This window comes from Chiloscyllium punctatum, chromosome 18 (assembly GCF_047496795.1).
Source record: "Chiloscyllium punctatum isolate Juve2018m chromosome 18, sChiPun1.3, whole genome shotgun sequence".
NCBI lineage: Eukaryota > Metazoa > Chordata > Chondrichthyes > Orectolobiformes > Hemiscylliidae > Chiloscyllium > Chiloscyllium punctatum.
This window is the reverse complement of record NC_092756.1, coordinates 69,639,403-69,654,761: the sequence shown is the minus strand read 5'-3', so window position 1 is coordinate 69,654,761 and position 15,359 is coordinate 69,639,403. Positions and strand designations below refer to the sequence as shown.

Sequence of the window (15,359 nt, the reverse complement as noted above, 5' to 3'; positions counted from 1 at the left end):
ACCTCAAACAGATGCAGTAATTCCAACTCTGTCTTGTGTGTTAGCCAACACTCACTCCATGCTAATACAATACCCCAACATGTTAACACCTATTTTGTGCAACAACCTCTTAAATGGTATTGTACCGAATGCCTTCTGGAAATTCAAATACACATCTATCTATTGCCCTTTATCAATTCTGCTTGTTGTTTCCTCAAAGAATTCCATGAAATTTGTCAAATACGATTTCTCTTTCACAAAACCATGTTGATTACACTCAGCTTTTCTAAATGCTCTGCTGTTTCTTCCTTTAACGGACTCGAGAATCTTCCCACTGACAGACGTTAGGCTGACTGACTTATAGTTGCCTGCTTTGTCTCTGTCTCTCTTCTTGTACAAATGTCACATTTGTGGTTTTCCTATCTGCTGGAACCTTCCTAGAATCCAGGGAGTTCGGGAATAATTCAACCAATGCCTCACTATCTCTGCAGTCGCTTCCTTTAAAACCCTTGAACACAAGCCTTCAGGTCCTGGCGATTTGTCTGCATTTGGTTACATTAGTTTGTCATTCATGGTGAAGTTTGTTGTAAGATCTTACCTCCCTGATATCTTTGTGATACTTAGACTGTCCTGCACCATGAAGACCATTGCAATTACTGTTATACAGAATTGGTTTACATTATCTGCCATTCCTCTGTTTGCTATTATCAATCCCCAGTCACATCCTTCAAGGGTCCCACGATCTTTTTATATATTTGTACAATTTCTTGCTGTTTGCTTATATATTTCTTGCTTAGTTAGCTTCATAATAAATGTTTTTCCCTTTTTAATTAGTGTTTTGTCATTCACTGCTGGTTCCTCAAAATATTCCTAACCATTTTGCCCACCACTAGCTTTGTATTACATTGTTCTCCTTGACCTCCTTTGATAATCTTGGGTAATTTGTCCTTCTTTTTGACCAGAATTTCGCTGAGCATTATGAAACATCTGCTTAAATGTCTGCCACTTACCATCCACAGACCCTCACCTCAGTCTGACTTTGCAGTTCACTTGAGACAACCTTTTGGCCCATCTGCCCTTATTTATGTTGAGGACATGGTTTGAGTTATTCGCCCTCCAAATGAATCTAAAATTCTGTCGTATTGACCCATGCTACCCCCGAAAGGAGCGATACCTACGAGATCTGTCATTAATCCTCCCTCATTTCACATTACTAGATCGAAAAGAGTCTGTTCCCAGGTAGGTTCTGCAACGCATTGCCCCAAGGAACAATCCCTGATGCACGTGACAAATTCATTTCTCGAATCATGTTCGCCCGTCTGACTTGTCCAATCAAAATACTAATTTAAAAAAACATCACCCATGACAATTATAGATCCTTTCTTACAAGGCTCCATTATACTTTTGTCCTACAGTAAGACACCTCTTTGTGAACTACAGATAACTCTCACCTATGACTTCTTTCCCTTGATATTTTGTATTACCTCTGAAATCCATGCCACATCACAAACTACTGCACTTACATCACCACTCACCACCAGTGATATTTCTTTATTAACAAGCTGTCCTTTTCCTTTTTGCTTTTTCTCCCCAGAACATTGAATATTCTTGTCCTGGTCACCAAGTCTCTGTAATAGCTTTCAGGTCATTTTCATTTATTTCTATTTGTACCATCAACTTCTCTGGTTATAAATACTGTGCGCATTCAGATGAAGAGCCTTAAGCTTTAACTTTTGACCACTATCACACACTCTGCTTCTAATTTCTGTTGCACTTTTCTGCTTAGATTTTTGTTCATTCCTATAATATGTTGCCATTTCACTGCCCCAAACCTCTGTTGTCTTGTTTGTTTTTAACTTTTTAAACTTTGCTTGAATTAAACCTTCACTGCATGCCTGTCGACATTAATTAACTTAAAGCTCCACGTACAACTCTCATTAAACAATTTACCAGAACGTTGGTCCCAACTTGCTTCAAACGAAGGTGATTCTAATAGTGATGGGTTGGTCCATATCCAGCCTAGCAGACAGAATCAACATCATCCTCAACCTCATCACCTCCAGAGAGAATAACATTAGACCAACCAATCTGCACCATTTCATGTAACAAAACTGAGGAAATGCAATGCTATCCAAATTAAATATCACAACAACAGGTTGTAGTCCAACAGTTAATAAACATTTTGGACTATAACCTGGTGTTCTGTGATTTTTTTTAAACTTTGTCCACCCCAGTCCGACACTGGTGTCTCCAAAGCATGGATGCTATCCAAGACAAAGCAAACCACTTGGTTGGCACCTTCAGCATTAACTCCCTCCACAACTGCGCACAATAGCAACAATGTGGAACAACTACATAACACAGCAACAACTCACCAAGGCTCCTCTGTCAGTATCTCCCAAACCTCGCATTGAGAGGGTCTAAGGCAGCAAACGTACAGGGACACCACGAGCTGCAAGTCTCCCCCATTCCCAAGTCGAGGTCCACCCTGGCTTCAAACTATACAGCTGCTTCTTCAGTGTCACTTGGTCAGTATCTTGAAACTCCCTCCCTAACAGCGACATGAATGCACCTCCTTACTCAGTAACTTTGAGGTGGCTCTATGATGAATTTCTAATCAACACGATATGGAGTTTCAGGGTGGAGGTCACTTCCATGGTATCACCCGCCCTTTGACCCTTGTCTCTCTGACCTCAAACCTCATACAGTCCTGGAGATGTACAGCATGGAAACAGACCCTTTGGTCCAACTCATCCATGCTGACCAGATATCCTAAATTAATTTAGTCCCACTTGCCAGCATTTGGTCTGTTTAAACCTTTCCCATTCATGCACCCACCCAGATGTCTTTTGAATGTTTTAATTGCATCAGCCTCCTCCATTTCCTCTGGCAGCTCATCCCATACATGCACCACCCTCTGTATGAAAAAGTTGCCCCTTAAGTGTCTTTTAAATCTTTCCCCTCTCACCGTAACCTTTTTGACTCCCCTACCCTGGGAAAAAGGTCTTGGCTATTCAGCCTATCCATGCCCCTCATGATTTTATAAACCTCTATAAAGGTCAGCAGTCAACCTCCGCCACTCCAGGGAAAATAGCCAGAGTCTATTCAGCTTCTCCCTGTAGCTCTAACCCTCCAACCCCGGAAACATCGTGTAAATCTTTCTGAACCCTTTCAGGTTTAACAACATCTTTTTCCTATAACAGGCAGGCCAAAATTGAATCCAGAATTCCATGTCTGTTGAATATGGGCAACTTTACCCCAATTCTCTATTTGCTCTATCCGTGGAAACAGAATGTAGAAATTTTCAGATTATGGAGGTGAAAGCATCACTTGGTTTGCTCTGTTCTCCATATTTAATATAGAGTAACACGGGGTACTGACTAATCAGTACTACCCCTGTGATATCAGATGCTCATTAGAAGACTCCAAGGCCTGACGCCCCAGTTTCTCTAGAGGAGTGTAACTTTCTAAGTAGGTTGTTTGGTTGCTTGCCTTGTGGTGGCAGTGAGACTGTGATCCCAAAGTACAGCACTGACTCTTCACATTTACAAATTTAAAACTTTTCTTTTAATAATCATCATAAATTTTGGAGTGGATATCTGGCTACATTAAACATTCTGGTAAACTGAGGGAGGAGAAGCAGAGTTTGGAACCTGATGACGTTAGCTGGAGCAATGCACTGGGACATGGGAAGGGACAACCACCTGGCATGATGACTGACTGTTCCAGTGATGCCAATGCACAACCATTTGATCTGGTGATGCCAGTGCACTGTCACTGGCAGCTCCAGCAGAGTCTGGGGCAGTCACCCAGCCTCTCTGACCAGCAGCACTGACAGTCATGTAAGGAACACACCACAAGATAAGAGATGGATTGACACAATATACCAAGGCTGCAGCATAAAAGTTTCCACCTGTGGTACTTGAAATGTTTTAGTTATCCTGCCTCCGGTGCTGACTGTTCCTTCTGTTGAAGCAGTAGAGACTGCTGGAGCACTTCTCCTGGCACTCAGGCGTTCCCGGGCATCCAACACCTTTTTCACAATCGGCCCTTTCTCGTTTCCATCCTGGCCCTTCCTCGAGTTGATCATTTCACGTGCATCAAGAACCTTTGAAGCACTCGCTGTTATTTTGGAGCGCACGTCCTTCTGTCCCAGGCGCTCGCGAGCATCGCGCATGGTTAACCGCTGCCGAGCATCTGTGATGCCGATCTTCTGCCGTGCATCAAAAGTCCGTTGGAAGCCGGTGACGGGCCAGCTCGTGTTCAGGTTCGCAAACTGATCTCCAATTCGTGACTTGACACCACCAACCACTGGCCTGGAACCCACTGACAGTCTGCAATAGAAGCAGTAGCACAAGTGAACCACAAAGTAAGAACCCCCAAACATGGGCATTTAGCCATTTGCTAAATCATCCGATACTGACAGGACAGCTCACTGGGAGCAACATCGCCGACACTGAGCACCTGGATACTGTATTTACACGAGGTGACAGGACTGCTGCAAGTCTGTCGAACCATCGTGATACAGAACTGAACGGCACAGGCATGTGACACATATGCATAATTGCAGAGGGTGGCATCAGCCAAGGGGACTGCAATACTCATTCTACAAAGCACTGGTTGGTTAATGTGTTAGACAGGGCTCATGGGTGGGAGGATAACTCTGGGAGTTAAGATGAATACAGTCCCGAGTTTGCAGATGAATTTACAGGTTTTGAAGTAAATCTTGCGGTTGGGCAGAGAATGTTGGAGCTAGATTTTGCAATTTTGGGGTGAAACCTGGCATTTGTGGGAGTAAACCCCAAGATCCTAGGTGGTTAAATCCTGGTATTTTCAGGGATTAATCCCAGGGTTTTGGGATAAATCCTGTATTTTGGTGATAGTTACCAGCACTTTGGGGGTAATGCTCAATGTTTGGGAGTAAATACTGGTGCTATGGTAAAACCATGCTGTCTAGGGGAAATTATTGGAGTTGAGAAAGTAAATCCCATAGTTTGGTGGTAACTCCCAGGACCTGGAGTACATCCTGAGGTCTGGTTGGAGATCTCAGGGTGTTGTGTAGATCCTGGAAGTTGGGGATTAAACAAAATGGCACCGATACTGGGTGACTCTTTATGAGCTCTCTACAGCAGGGGGGAGGGGGAAGACCAGGAGGGGTGTGTGGGAGAGCAAGGTGATGTGGGGATGAGCAGAGTAGAGGGGTATGCAGGAGAGGGAACAGGCATGAGTGGAGATAATGGGGGGGACATTGGTGAGGGCGGGGGGGGGGGGAAAGACTGAGGAGTGGGACAAAGGGGAATGGGGGAGGGAGTTGGGGAGGTGGGTCAGATGAGGGCACAGGAATGGGGGTGGGGGGCATGGGTGAGAGGGAGGATGGGGAATGAGAGGGTAGACGGGAAAATGGGGGGATGGGGAGCGGAGGGGGGAGGATGGGGAGTGGGGGGGGGAATGGGGCGGGGTAGGGTAGGGTAGGGGCGGGGTAGGGTAGGGGCGGGGTAGGGTAGGGGCGGGGGGGTAGGGGCGGGATAGGGGGGTAGGTGCGGGGGGGATGGGGGGATGGGGGAGTAGGGGCGGGGGGGGAGTAGGGGCGGGGGGGGAGTAGGGGCGGGGGGGGAGTAGGGGCGGGGGGGGAGTAGGGGCGGGGGGGGAGTAGGGGCGGGGGGGGGAGTAGGGGCGGGGGGGAGTAGGGGCGGGGGGGGGGAGTAGGGGCGGGGGGGGGAGTAGGGGCGGGGGGGGGAGTAGGGGCGGGGGGGGGAGTAGGGGCGGGGGGGGGAGTAGGGGCGGGGGGGGAGTAGGGGCGGGGGGGGGAGTAGGGGCGGGGGGGGGAGTAGGGGCGGGGGGGGGAGTAGGGGCGGGGGGGGGAGTAGGGGCGGGGGGGGAGTAGGGGCGGGGGGGGAGTAGGGGCGGGGGGGGGAGTAGGGGCGGGGGGGGGAGTAGGGGCGGGGGGGGAGTAGGGGCGGGGGGGGGAGTAGGGGCGGGGGGGGAGTAGGGGCGGGGGGGGAGTAGGGGCGGGGGGGAGTAGGGGTGGGGGGGGAGTAGGGGCGGGGGAGTAGGGGCGGGGGGAGTAGGGCGGGGGGGAGTAGGGGCGGGGGGGAGTAGGGGCGGGGGGGAGTAGGGGCGGGGGGGGGAGTAGGGGCGGGGGGGAGTAGGGGCGGGGGGGAGTAGGGGGCGGGGGGGGAGTAGGGGCGGGGGGGGGAGTAGGGGCGGGGGGGGAGTAGGGGCGGGGGGGGGGAGTAGGGGCGGGGGGGGAGTAGGGCGGGGGGGAGTAGGGGCGGGGGGGGAGTAGGGGCGGGGGGGGGAGTAGGGGCGGGGGGGGGAGTAGGGGCGGGGGGGAGAGTAGGGGCGGGGGGGGGAGTAGGGGCGGGGGGGGAGTAGGGGCGGGGGGGGAGTAGGGGCGGGGGGGAGTAGGGGCGGGGGGAGTAGGGGCGGGGGGGAGTAGGGGCGGGGGGGGAGTAGGGGCGGGGGGGGAGTAGGGCGGGGGGGAGTAGGGGCGGGGGGAGTAGGGGCGGGGGGGGAGTAGGGGCGGGGGGGGAGTAGGGGCGGGGGGGTAGCGGCAGTGGGAAGGGGGGGGAGAGGGAGAGGGGTAGGGGCAGGGGGGGGGAAGGAAGGGGGAGTGGAGGAAGGGGGGAGTGGAGGGAGGGGAAGGATAAGGGGGGTGCGCGGGGACTGGTGGGGGGGTGCAGGGGGGGGGAGGGGATGGCGGGGAGGGGATGGCGGGGAGGGGATGGGAGGGGATGGGGGATGATGGGGTGATGATGGGGAAGGGGGGGGGATGATGGGGGTGATGATGGGGAAGGGGGGGGGATGATGGGGAAGGGGGGGGATGATGGGGAAGGGGGGGGATGATGGGGAAGGGGGGGGGATGATGGGGAAGGGGGGGATGATGGGGAAGGGGGGGGATGATGGGGAAGGGGGGGGATGATGGGGAAGGGGGGGGATGATGGGGAAGGGGGGGGGATGATGGGGAAGGGGGGGGGATGATGGGGAAGGGGGGGGGATGATGGGGAAGGGGGGGGGATGATGGGGAAGGGGGGGGAGGGGGGATGATGGGGGGGAGGGGGGATGATGGGGGGGAGGGGGGATGATGGGGGGGAGGGGGGATGATGGGGGGGGAGGGGGATGATGGGGGGGGAGGGGGATGATGGGGGGGGAGGGGGGATGATGGGGGGGGAGGGGGGATGATGGGGGGGAGGGGGGATGATGGGGGGGAGGGGGGATGATGGGGGGAGGGGGGATGATGGGGGGGGAGGGGGGATGATGGGGGGGGAGGGGGGATGATGGGGGGGGGAGGGGGGATGATGGGGGGGGAGGGGGGATGATGGGGGGGGAGGCGGGATGGGGAGAGGGAAGAGGGGGGGATGGGGAGAGGGGAGAGGGGGGAGGGGGAGAGGGGAGAGGGGGGAGGGGGAGAGGGGAGGGGGGGATGGGTGAGAGGGGGGAGGGGATGGGTGAGAGGGGGGAGGGGGATGGGGTGAGAGGGGGGAGGGGGATGGGTGAGAGGGGGGAGGGGGATGGGTGAGAGGGGGGAGGGGATGGGTGAGAGGGGGGAGGGGGATGGGTGAGAGGGGGGAGGGGGATGGGTGAGAGGGGGGAGGGGGATGGGTGAGAGGGGGGAGGGGGAGAGGGGGGAGGGGGAAGGGGGAGGGGGGGAGGGGGAAGGGGGAGAGGGGGGAGGGGGAAGGGGGAGAGGGGGGGAGGGGATGGGGGAGAGGGGGGAGGGGGATGGGGGAGAGGGGGGAGGGGGATGGGGGAGAGGGGGAGGGGGATGGGGGAGAGGGGGGGAGGGGATGGGGGAGAGGGGGAGGGGGAGAGGGGGGAGGGGGAGAGGGGGAGGGGGGAGAGGGGGGAGGGGGAGAGGGGGGAGGGGGAGAGGGGGGAGGGGGAGAGGGGGATGGGGGAGAGGGGGGAGGGGATGGGGGAGAGGGGGGAGGGGGATGGGGGAGAGGGGGGAGGGGGATGGGGGAAGAGGGGGGGGAGGGGGATGGGGGAAGAGGGGGGGAGGGGGATGGGGGAAGAGGGGGGGAGGGGGATGGGGGAGAGGGGGGGAGGGGGATGGGGGAAGAGGGGGGGAGGGGATGGGGGAAGAGGGGGGGAGGGGGATGGGGGAGAGGGGGGGAGGGGGATGGGGGAGAGGGGGGAGGGGGATGGAGAAGAGGGGGGAGGGGGATGGAGAAGAGGGGGGAGGGGGATGGGGAAGAGGGGGGAGGGGGTGGGAGAGGGGGAGGGTGAGCGGGGAGGGGGGAGAGCGAGGGGGGCGGCGTGGGTGGGAGGATGGGGGAGGGGATGGGGAGAGGGGGTGGGGATGGGGGAGGAGGGGGTGGGGATGGGGGAGAGGGGGGTGGGGATGGGGGAGAGGGGGGTGGGGATGGGGGAGAGGGGGGTGGGGATGGGGGAGAGGGGGGTGGGATGGGGGAGAGGGGGGTGGGGAGGGGGGAGAGGGGGGTGGGGAGGGGGGAGAGGGGTGTGGGGAGGGGGGGAGAGGGGTGTGGGGAGGGGGGAGAAGGGGTGTGGGGAGGGGGGAGAGGGGGGTGGGGAGGGGGGGAGAGGGGGGGTGGGGGGGGGAGAGGGGGGGGGGAGGGGGGAGAGGGGGGGGTGGGGAGGGGGGAGAGGGGGGGGTGGGGGAGGGGGGAGAGGGGGGGGTGGGGAGGGGGGAGAGGGGGGGTGGGGAGGGGGGAGAGGGGGGGTGGGGAGGGGGGAGAGGGGGGTGGGGAGGGGGGAGAGGGGGGGTGGGGAGGGGGGAGAGGGGGTGGGGAGGGGGGAGAGGGGGGTGGGGAGGGGGGTGGGGGGGTGGGTGGGGGGGGTGGAGTGGGGGGTGGGGAGGGGGGTGGGGAGGGGGGTGGGGAGGGGGGGGAGGGGGGGTGGGAGGGGGGGTGAGGAGGGGGGGTGAGGAGGGGGGTGAGGAGGGGGGGGTGAGGAGGGGGGGTGAGGAGGGGGGGTGAGGAGGGGGGGAGAGGGGGGTGGGGAGGGGGAGAGCGAGGGGGCGGCGGAGGGTGGAGGATGGGGGAGAGGGGGCAGGGAGGGGAGGAGAGGGGGGGCAGGAAGGGGGTGCGCGGGACGGGTGGGGGGTGCAGGGGAGGGAGGATGGGGAATGTGTGGGATGGGGAGGGGGAGGATGGGGAGGGGAAGGATGGGGAGGGGGAGGATGGGGAGGGAGAGGATGGGGGAGGGAGAGGAGGGGAGGGAGAGGATGGGGAGGGGAGAGGATGGGGAGGGAGAGGATGGGGGGGAGAGGATGGGGGGGGAGAGGATGGGGGGAGAGGATGGGGGGGGAGAGGATGGGGGGGGAGAGGATGGGGGGGGAGAGGATGGGGGGGGAGAGGATGGGGGGGGGAGAGGGAGGGGGGGGAGAGGATGGGGGGGGAGAGGATGGGGGGGAGAGGATGGGGGGGGAGAGGATGGGGGGGGGAGAGGATGGGGGGGGAGATGGGGGGGGAGAGGATGGGGGGGGAGAGGATGGGGGGGGAGAGATGGGGGGGGAGAGGATGGGGGGGGAGAGGATGGGGGGGGAGAGGATGGGGGGGAGAGGATGGGGGGGGAGAGGATGGGGGGGGAGAGGATGGGGGGGGAGAGGATGGGGGGGGAGAGGATGGGGGGGGAGAGGATGGGGGGGGAGAGGATGGGGGGGGAGAGGATGGGGGGGGAGAGGATGGGGGGGGAGAGGATGGGGGGGGGAGAGGATGGGGGGGGAGAGGATGGGGGGGGAGAGGATGGGGGGGGGAGAGGATGGGGGGGGGAGAGGATGGGGGGGGAGAGGATGGGGGGGGAGAGGATGGGGGGGGAGAGGATGGGGGGGAGAGGATGGGGGGGAGAGGATGGGGGGGGAGAGGATGGGGGGGGAGAGGATGGGGGGGGAGAGGATGGGGGGGGAGAGGATGGGGGGGGAGAGGATGGGGGGGGAGAGGATGGGGGGGGAGAGGATGGGGGGGGAGAGGATGGGGGGGGGAGAGGATGGGGGGGGAGAGGATGGGGGGGGAGAGGATGGGGGGGGGGAGAGGATGGGGGGGGAGAGGATGGGGGGGGGAGAGGATGGGGGGGGGAGAGGATGGGGGGGGGAGAGGATGGGGGGGAGAGGATGGGGGGGAGAGGATGGGGGGGAGGAGGATGGGGGGGAGGAGGATGGGGGGGAGGAGGATTGGGGAGAGGGGGGAGGATGAGGAGGGGGGAGGATGGGGGAGGATGGGGGAGAGGGAGTAGGATGGGGGGAGGATAGGGGGGAAGATGGGGATGGGGGGGATAGGATGGGGAGGGGGGGAGGATGGGGGAGGACAATGGGGGGCGGGGAGGGGGAGAAGGATGGTGGAGCGAGGGGGAGGGGTGGGGGATGTGGGGGGAGGGTGGGGGATGTGGGGGGAGGGTGGGGGATGTGGGGGGATGTGGGCGATGTGGGGGGATGTGGGCGATGTGGGGGGATGTGGGCGATGTGGAGGATGTGGGGGAGAGGCGATGTGGGGGAGAGGGCGATGTGGGGGATGTGGGGGGAGAGGGCAATGTGGGGTGAGAGGCCGATGTGGGGGGAGAGGCCGATGTGGGGGATGTGGGGGAGAGGCCGACGTGGGGGATGTGGGGGCAGAGGGCGATGTGGAGGGAGAGGGCGATGTGGGGGATGTGGGGGAGAGGCCGATGTGGGGGATGTGGGGAGAGGCCGACGTGGGGGATGTGGGGGCAGAGGGCGATGTGGAGGGAGAGGGCGATGTGTGGGATGTGGGGGGAGAGGGCGACGTGGGGGGAGAGGGCGACGTGGGGGGAGAGGGCGACGTGGGGGGAGAGGGCGACGTGGGGGGAGAGGGCGACGTGGGGGGAGAGGGCGACGTGGGGGGAGAGGGCGACGTGGGGGGAGAGGGCGACGTGGGGGGAGAGGGCGACGTGGGGGGAGAGGGCGACGTGGGGGGAGAGGGCGACGTGGGGGGAGAGGGCGACGTGGGGGGAGGAGGGCGACGTGGGGGGAGAGGGCGACGTGGGGGAGAGGGCGACGTGGGGGGGAGAGGGCGACGTGGGGGGAGAGGGCGACGTGGGGGAGAGGGCGACGTGGGGGATGTGGGGGAGAGGGCGACGTGGGGGATGTGGGGGGAGAGGGCGACGTGGGGATGTGGGGGGAGAGGGCGACGTGGGGGATGTGGGGGCAGAGGGCGACGTGGGGGATGTGGGGGAGAGGGCGACGTGGGGGATGTGGGGGCAGAGGGCGACGTGGGGGATGTGGGGGAGAGGGCGATGTGGGGGGTGAGGGCGATGTGGGGGGAGAGGGCGATGTGGGGGGGGAGGGCGATGTGGGGGGGGGGAGGGGCGATGTGGGGGGGGGAGGGCGATGTGGGGGCGGGAGGGCGATGTGGGGGGGGGAGGGCGATGTGGGGGGGGGAGGGCGATGTGGGGGGGGGAGGGCGATGTGGGGGGGGGAGGGCGATGTGGGGGGGGGAGGGCGATGTGGGGGGGGGGAGGGCGATGTGGGGGGGGGGAGGGCGATGTGGGGGGGGGAGGGCGATGTGGGGGGGGGAGGGCGATGTGGGGGGGGGAGGGCGATGTGGGGGGGGGAGGGCGATGTGGGGGGGGGAGGGCGATGTGGGGGGGGGAGGGCGATGTGGGGGGGGGAGGGCGATGTGGGGGGGGGGAGGGCGATGTGGGGGGGGGGAGGGCGATGTGGGGGATGTGGGGAAGAGGGCGATGTGGGGGGGGGAGGGGGCGATGTGGGGGGGAGGGGGGCGATGTGGGAGGGGAGAGGGCGATGTGGGGGATGTGGGGAAGAGGGCGATGTGGGGGGGGGAGGGGGCGATGTGGGAGGGGAGAGGGCGATGTGGGGGGGGGAGGGGGCGATGTGGGGGGGAGGGGGCGATGTGGGGGATGTGGGGAATAGGGCGATGTGGGGGGGGGAGGGGGCGATGTGGGAGGGGAGAGGGCGATGTGGGGGGGGAGGGGGCGATGTGGGGGGGGAGGGGGCGATGTGGGGGGGGTAGAGGGCGATGTGGGGGGGGTAGAGGGCGATGTGGGGGGGGGAGAGGCGATGTGGGGGGGAAGAGGGCGATGTGGGGGGGAAGAGGGCGATGTGGGGGGGGGGAGAGGGCGATGTGGGGGGGGGGAGAGGGCGATGGGGGGGAGGGGGCGATGTGGGAGGGGAGAGGGCGATGTGGGGGGGGAGGGGGGCGATGTGGGGGGGGAGAGGGCGATGTGGGGGATGTGGGGAATAGGGCGATGTGGGGGGGGGAGGGGGCGATGTGGGAGGGGAGAGGGCGATGTGGGAGGGGAGGGGGCGATGTGGGGGGGGGGGAGAGAGGGCGATGTGGGGGGGGGAGAGGGCGATGTGGGGGGGAAGAGGGCGATGTGGGGGGGGGGGAGAGGGCGATGTGGGGGGGAGAGGGCGATGTGGGAGGGAGAGGGCGATGTGGGGAGGGAGAGGGCGATGTGGGGAGGGGAGGGGGGCGATGTGGGGGGGGAGGGGGCGATGTGGGGGGGGAGGGGCGATGTGGGGGGGGAGGGGGCGATGTGGGGGGGAGGGGGCGATGTGGGGGGGAGGGGCGATGTGGGGGGGAGGGGGCGATGTGGGGGGGAGGGGGCGATGTGGGGGGGAGGGGGCGATGTGGGGGGGAGGGGGCGATGTGGGGGGGAGGGGGCGATGTGGGGGGGAGGGGGCGATGGTGGGGGGGAGGGGCGATGTGGGGGGGAGGGGGCGATGTGGGGGGGAGGGGGGCGATGTGGGGGGGAGGGGGCGATGTGAGGGGGAGGGGGCGATGTGGGGGGGAGGGGGCGATGTGGGGGGGAGAGGGCGATGTGGGGGGGAGGGGGCGATGTGGGGGGAGGGGGCGATGTGGGGGGGAGGGGGCGATGTGGGGGGGAGGGGCGATGTGGGGGGGAGGGGGCGATGTGGGGGGGGAGAGGGCGATGTGGGGGGGAGGGGGCGATGTGGGGGGAGAGGCGATGTGGGGGGGGAGGGGGCGATGTGGGGGGGGGAGGGGGCGATGTGGGAGGGGAGAGGGCGATGTGGGGGATGTGGGGAAGAGGGCGATGTGGGGGGGGGAGGGGGCGATGTGGGAGGGGAGAGGGCGATGTGGGGGGGGAGGGGGCGATGTGGGGGGGAGGGGGCGATGTGGGGGATGTGGGGAATAGGGCGATGTGGGGGGGGGGAGGGGGCGATGTGGGAGGGAGGAGGGCGATGTGGGGGGGAGGGGCGATGTGGGGGGGGTAGAGGGCGATGTGGGGGGGGTAGAGGGCGATGTGGGGGGGGTAGAGGGCGATGTGGGGGGGGGAGAGGGCGATGTGGGGGGGAAGAGGGCGATGTGGGGGGGGGAGAGGGCGATGTGGGGGGGGGGGGAGAGGGCGATGGGGGGGAGGGGGCGATGTGGGAGGGGGAGAGGGCGATGTGGGGGGGAGGGGGCGATGTGGGGGGGAGAGGGCGATGTGGGGGATGTGGGGAATAGGGCGATGTGGGGGGGGGGATGTGGGGGGGGGCGATGTGGGAGGGGAGAGGGCGATGTGGGGGGGGGAGGGGCGATGTGGGGGGGGGGAGAGAGGGCGATGTGGGGGGGGGGAGAGGGCGATGTGGGGGGGAAGAGGGCGATGTGTGGGTGGGGGGGAGAGGGCGATGTGGGGGGGAGAGGGCGATGTGGGAGGGAGAGGGCGATGTGGGGAGGGAGAGGGCGATGTGGGGAGGGAGAGGGCGATGTGGGGGGGGAGGGGGCGATGTGGGGGGGGAGGGGGCGATGTGGGGGGAGGGGGCGATGTGGGGGGGAGGGGGCGATGTGGGGGGGAGGGGGCGATGTGGGGGGGGAGGGGGCGATGTGGGGGGAGGGGCGATGTGGGGGGGAGGGGCGATGTGGGGGGGAGGGGGCGATGTGGGGGGGAGGGGGCGATGTGGGGGGGAGGGGGCGATGTGGGGGGGAGGGGGCGATGTGGGGGGAGGGGGCGATGTGGGGGGGAGGGGGCGATGTGGGGGGGAGGGGGCGATGTGGGGGGGAGGGGGCGATGTGGGGGGAGGGGGCGATGTGGGGGGGAGGGGGCGATGTGGGGGGGAGGGGGCGATGTGGGGGGGAGGGGGCGATGTGGGGGGGAGAGGGCGATGTGGGGGGGGAGGGGGCGATGTGGGGGGGAGGGGGCGATGTGGGGGGGAGGGGGCGATGTGGGGGGGGAGGGGGCGATGTGGGGGGGAGGGGGCGATGTGGGGGGGGAGGGGGCGATGTGGGGGGGAGGGGGCGATGTGGGGGGGAGGGGGCGATGTGGGGGGGGAGGGGCGATGTGGGGGGGAGGGGGCGATGTGGGGGGGAGGGGGCGATGTGGGGGGGAGAGGGCGATGTGGGGGGGAGAGGGCGATGTGGGGGGGAACGTTTCCCTTCGCTGGACAACCAGGCTTGGTGAATGGTTGACAACAGAAGCGACCAATCAAGAGAAAGAGTGAGCATGAACCAGCCAATCACATCGCGGAGAGAGGGGGGGCGGACCAAGCCTTCGGCAGCAGGTTTGGTTCAGGATTGTGGGGGTTTTCGGGAACCCGGGGAGGGGGGAGAAGTGAAACAAAACACCCCCTGGAGAGGGACCCTCCGCCCTGTTCCCACTGGCCCACTCCTCACCGGCCCTTCACACGGAGCCCGCGCCTCCGGATGATTTCGTCCAGCGACGAGTCCGCCATGATAACCCAGCCCGAGCGGCGGTACAGGCGGCACTGCGCAGGAGCGGAACTGCCCACCAGACCGGATGTGGAACTGGAGCCCGCGCGGGAGGGGGGAAGGGGGAAGGGAGGAGGGGGAGGGGAAGGGGGAAGGAGGAGGGGGAGGGGAAGGGGGAAGGGAGGAGGGGGAGGGGGAGGGGGAAGGGGGAAGGGAGGAGGGGGAGGGGGAGGGGGAAGGGGAAGGGAGGAGGGGGAGGGGGAGGGGGAGGGGGAAGGGAGGAGGGGGAGGGGAAGGGAGGAGGGGGAGGGGGAGGGGGAAGGGGGGAGGGGAGGGGGAGGGGGAAGGGGGGAGGGGGAGGGGGAAGGGGGAGGGGGAAGGGGGGAGGGGGAGGGAAGGGGGGAGGAGGAGGGGGAAGGGGGGAGGAGGAGGGGGAAGGGAGGAGGGGGAGGGGGGAGGGGGAAGGGAGGAGGGGGAGGGGGGAGGGGGAAGGGAGGAGGGGGAGGGGGAAGGGAGGAGGGGGAGGGGGAAGGGAGGAGGGGGGAGGGGGAGGGGGAAGGGGGGAGGAGGAGGGGGAGGGGAAGGGAGGAGGGGGAGGGGAAGGGAGGAGGGGGAAGGGAGGAGGGGGAGGGGGAAGGGAGGAGGGGGAGGGGGAGTAGGGGAGGGAGGGGGGAAGGGGAGGGAGGGGGAGGGGGAAGGGAGGAGGGGGAGGGGGAAGGGAGGAGGGGGGAGGGGGAAGGGAGGAGGGGGGGGGGGAGGGGAGGAGGGGGGGAGGGGGAAGGGAGGAGGGGGGGG

At 64.4% G+C, this 15,359-nt stretch overlaps 1 protein-coding gene across 1 annotated transcript in view; it reads right to left on the bottom strand.

Annotated features, from left to right (window-relative positions):
- Nucleotides 1-14,610, bottom strand: part of poldip3 (polymerase (DNA-directed), delta interacting protein 3) — a 38,161-nt gene extending 23,551 nt beyond the window's left edge. The window contains exons 1-2 of the mRNA XM_072588429.1: nt 14,529-14,610; nt 3,893-4,313 (exon numbers count right to left, since the gene is read on the bottom strand). Coding sequence (XP_072444530.1) covers nt 3,893-4,313; nt 14,529-14,587 — 480 coding nt within the window. The 5' untranslated portion in view covers nt 14,588-14,610. The remainder of the gene's footprint in view (nt 1-3,892; nt 4,314-14,528) is intronic.
- Between the last annotated feature and the right edge of the window lie 749 nt (nt 14,611-15,359).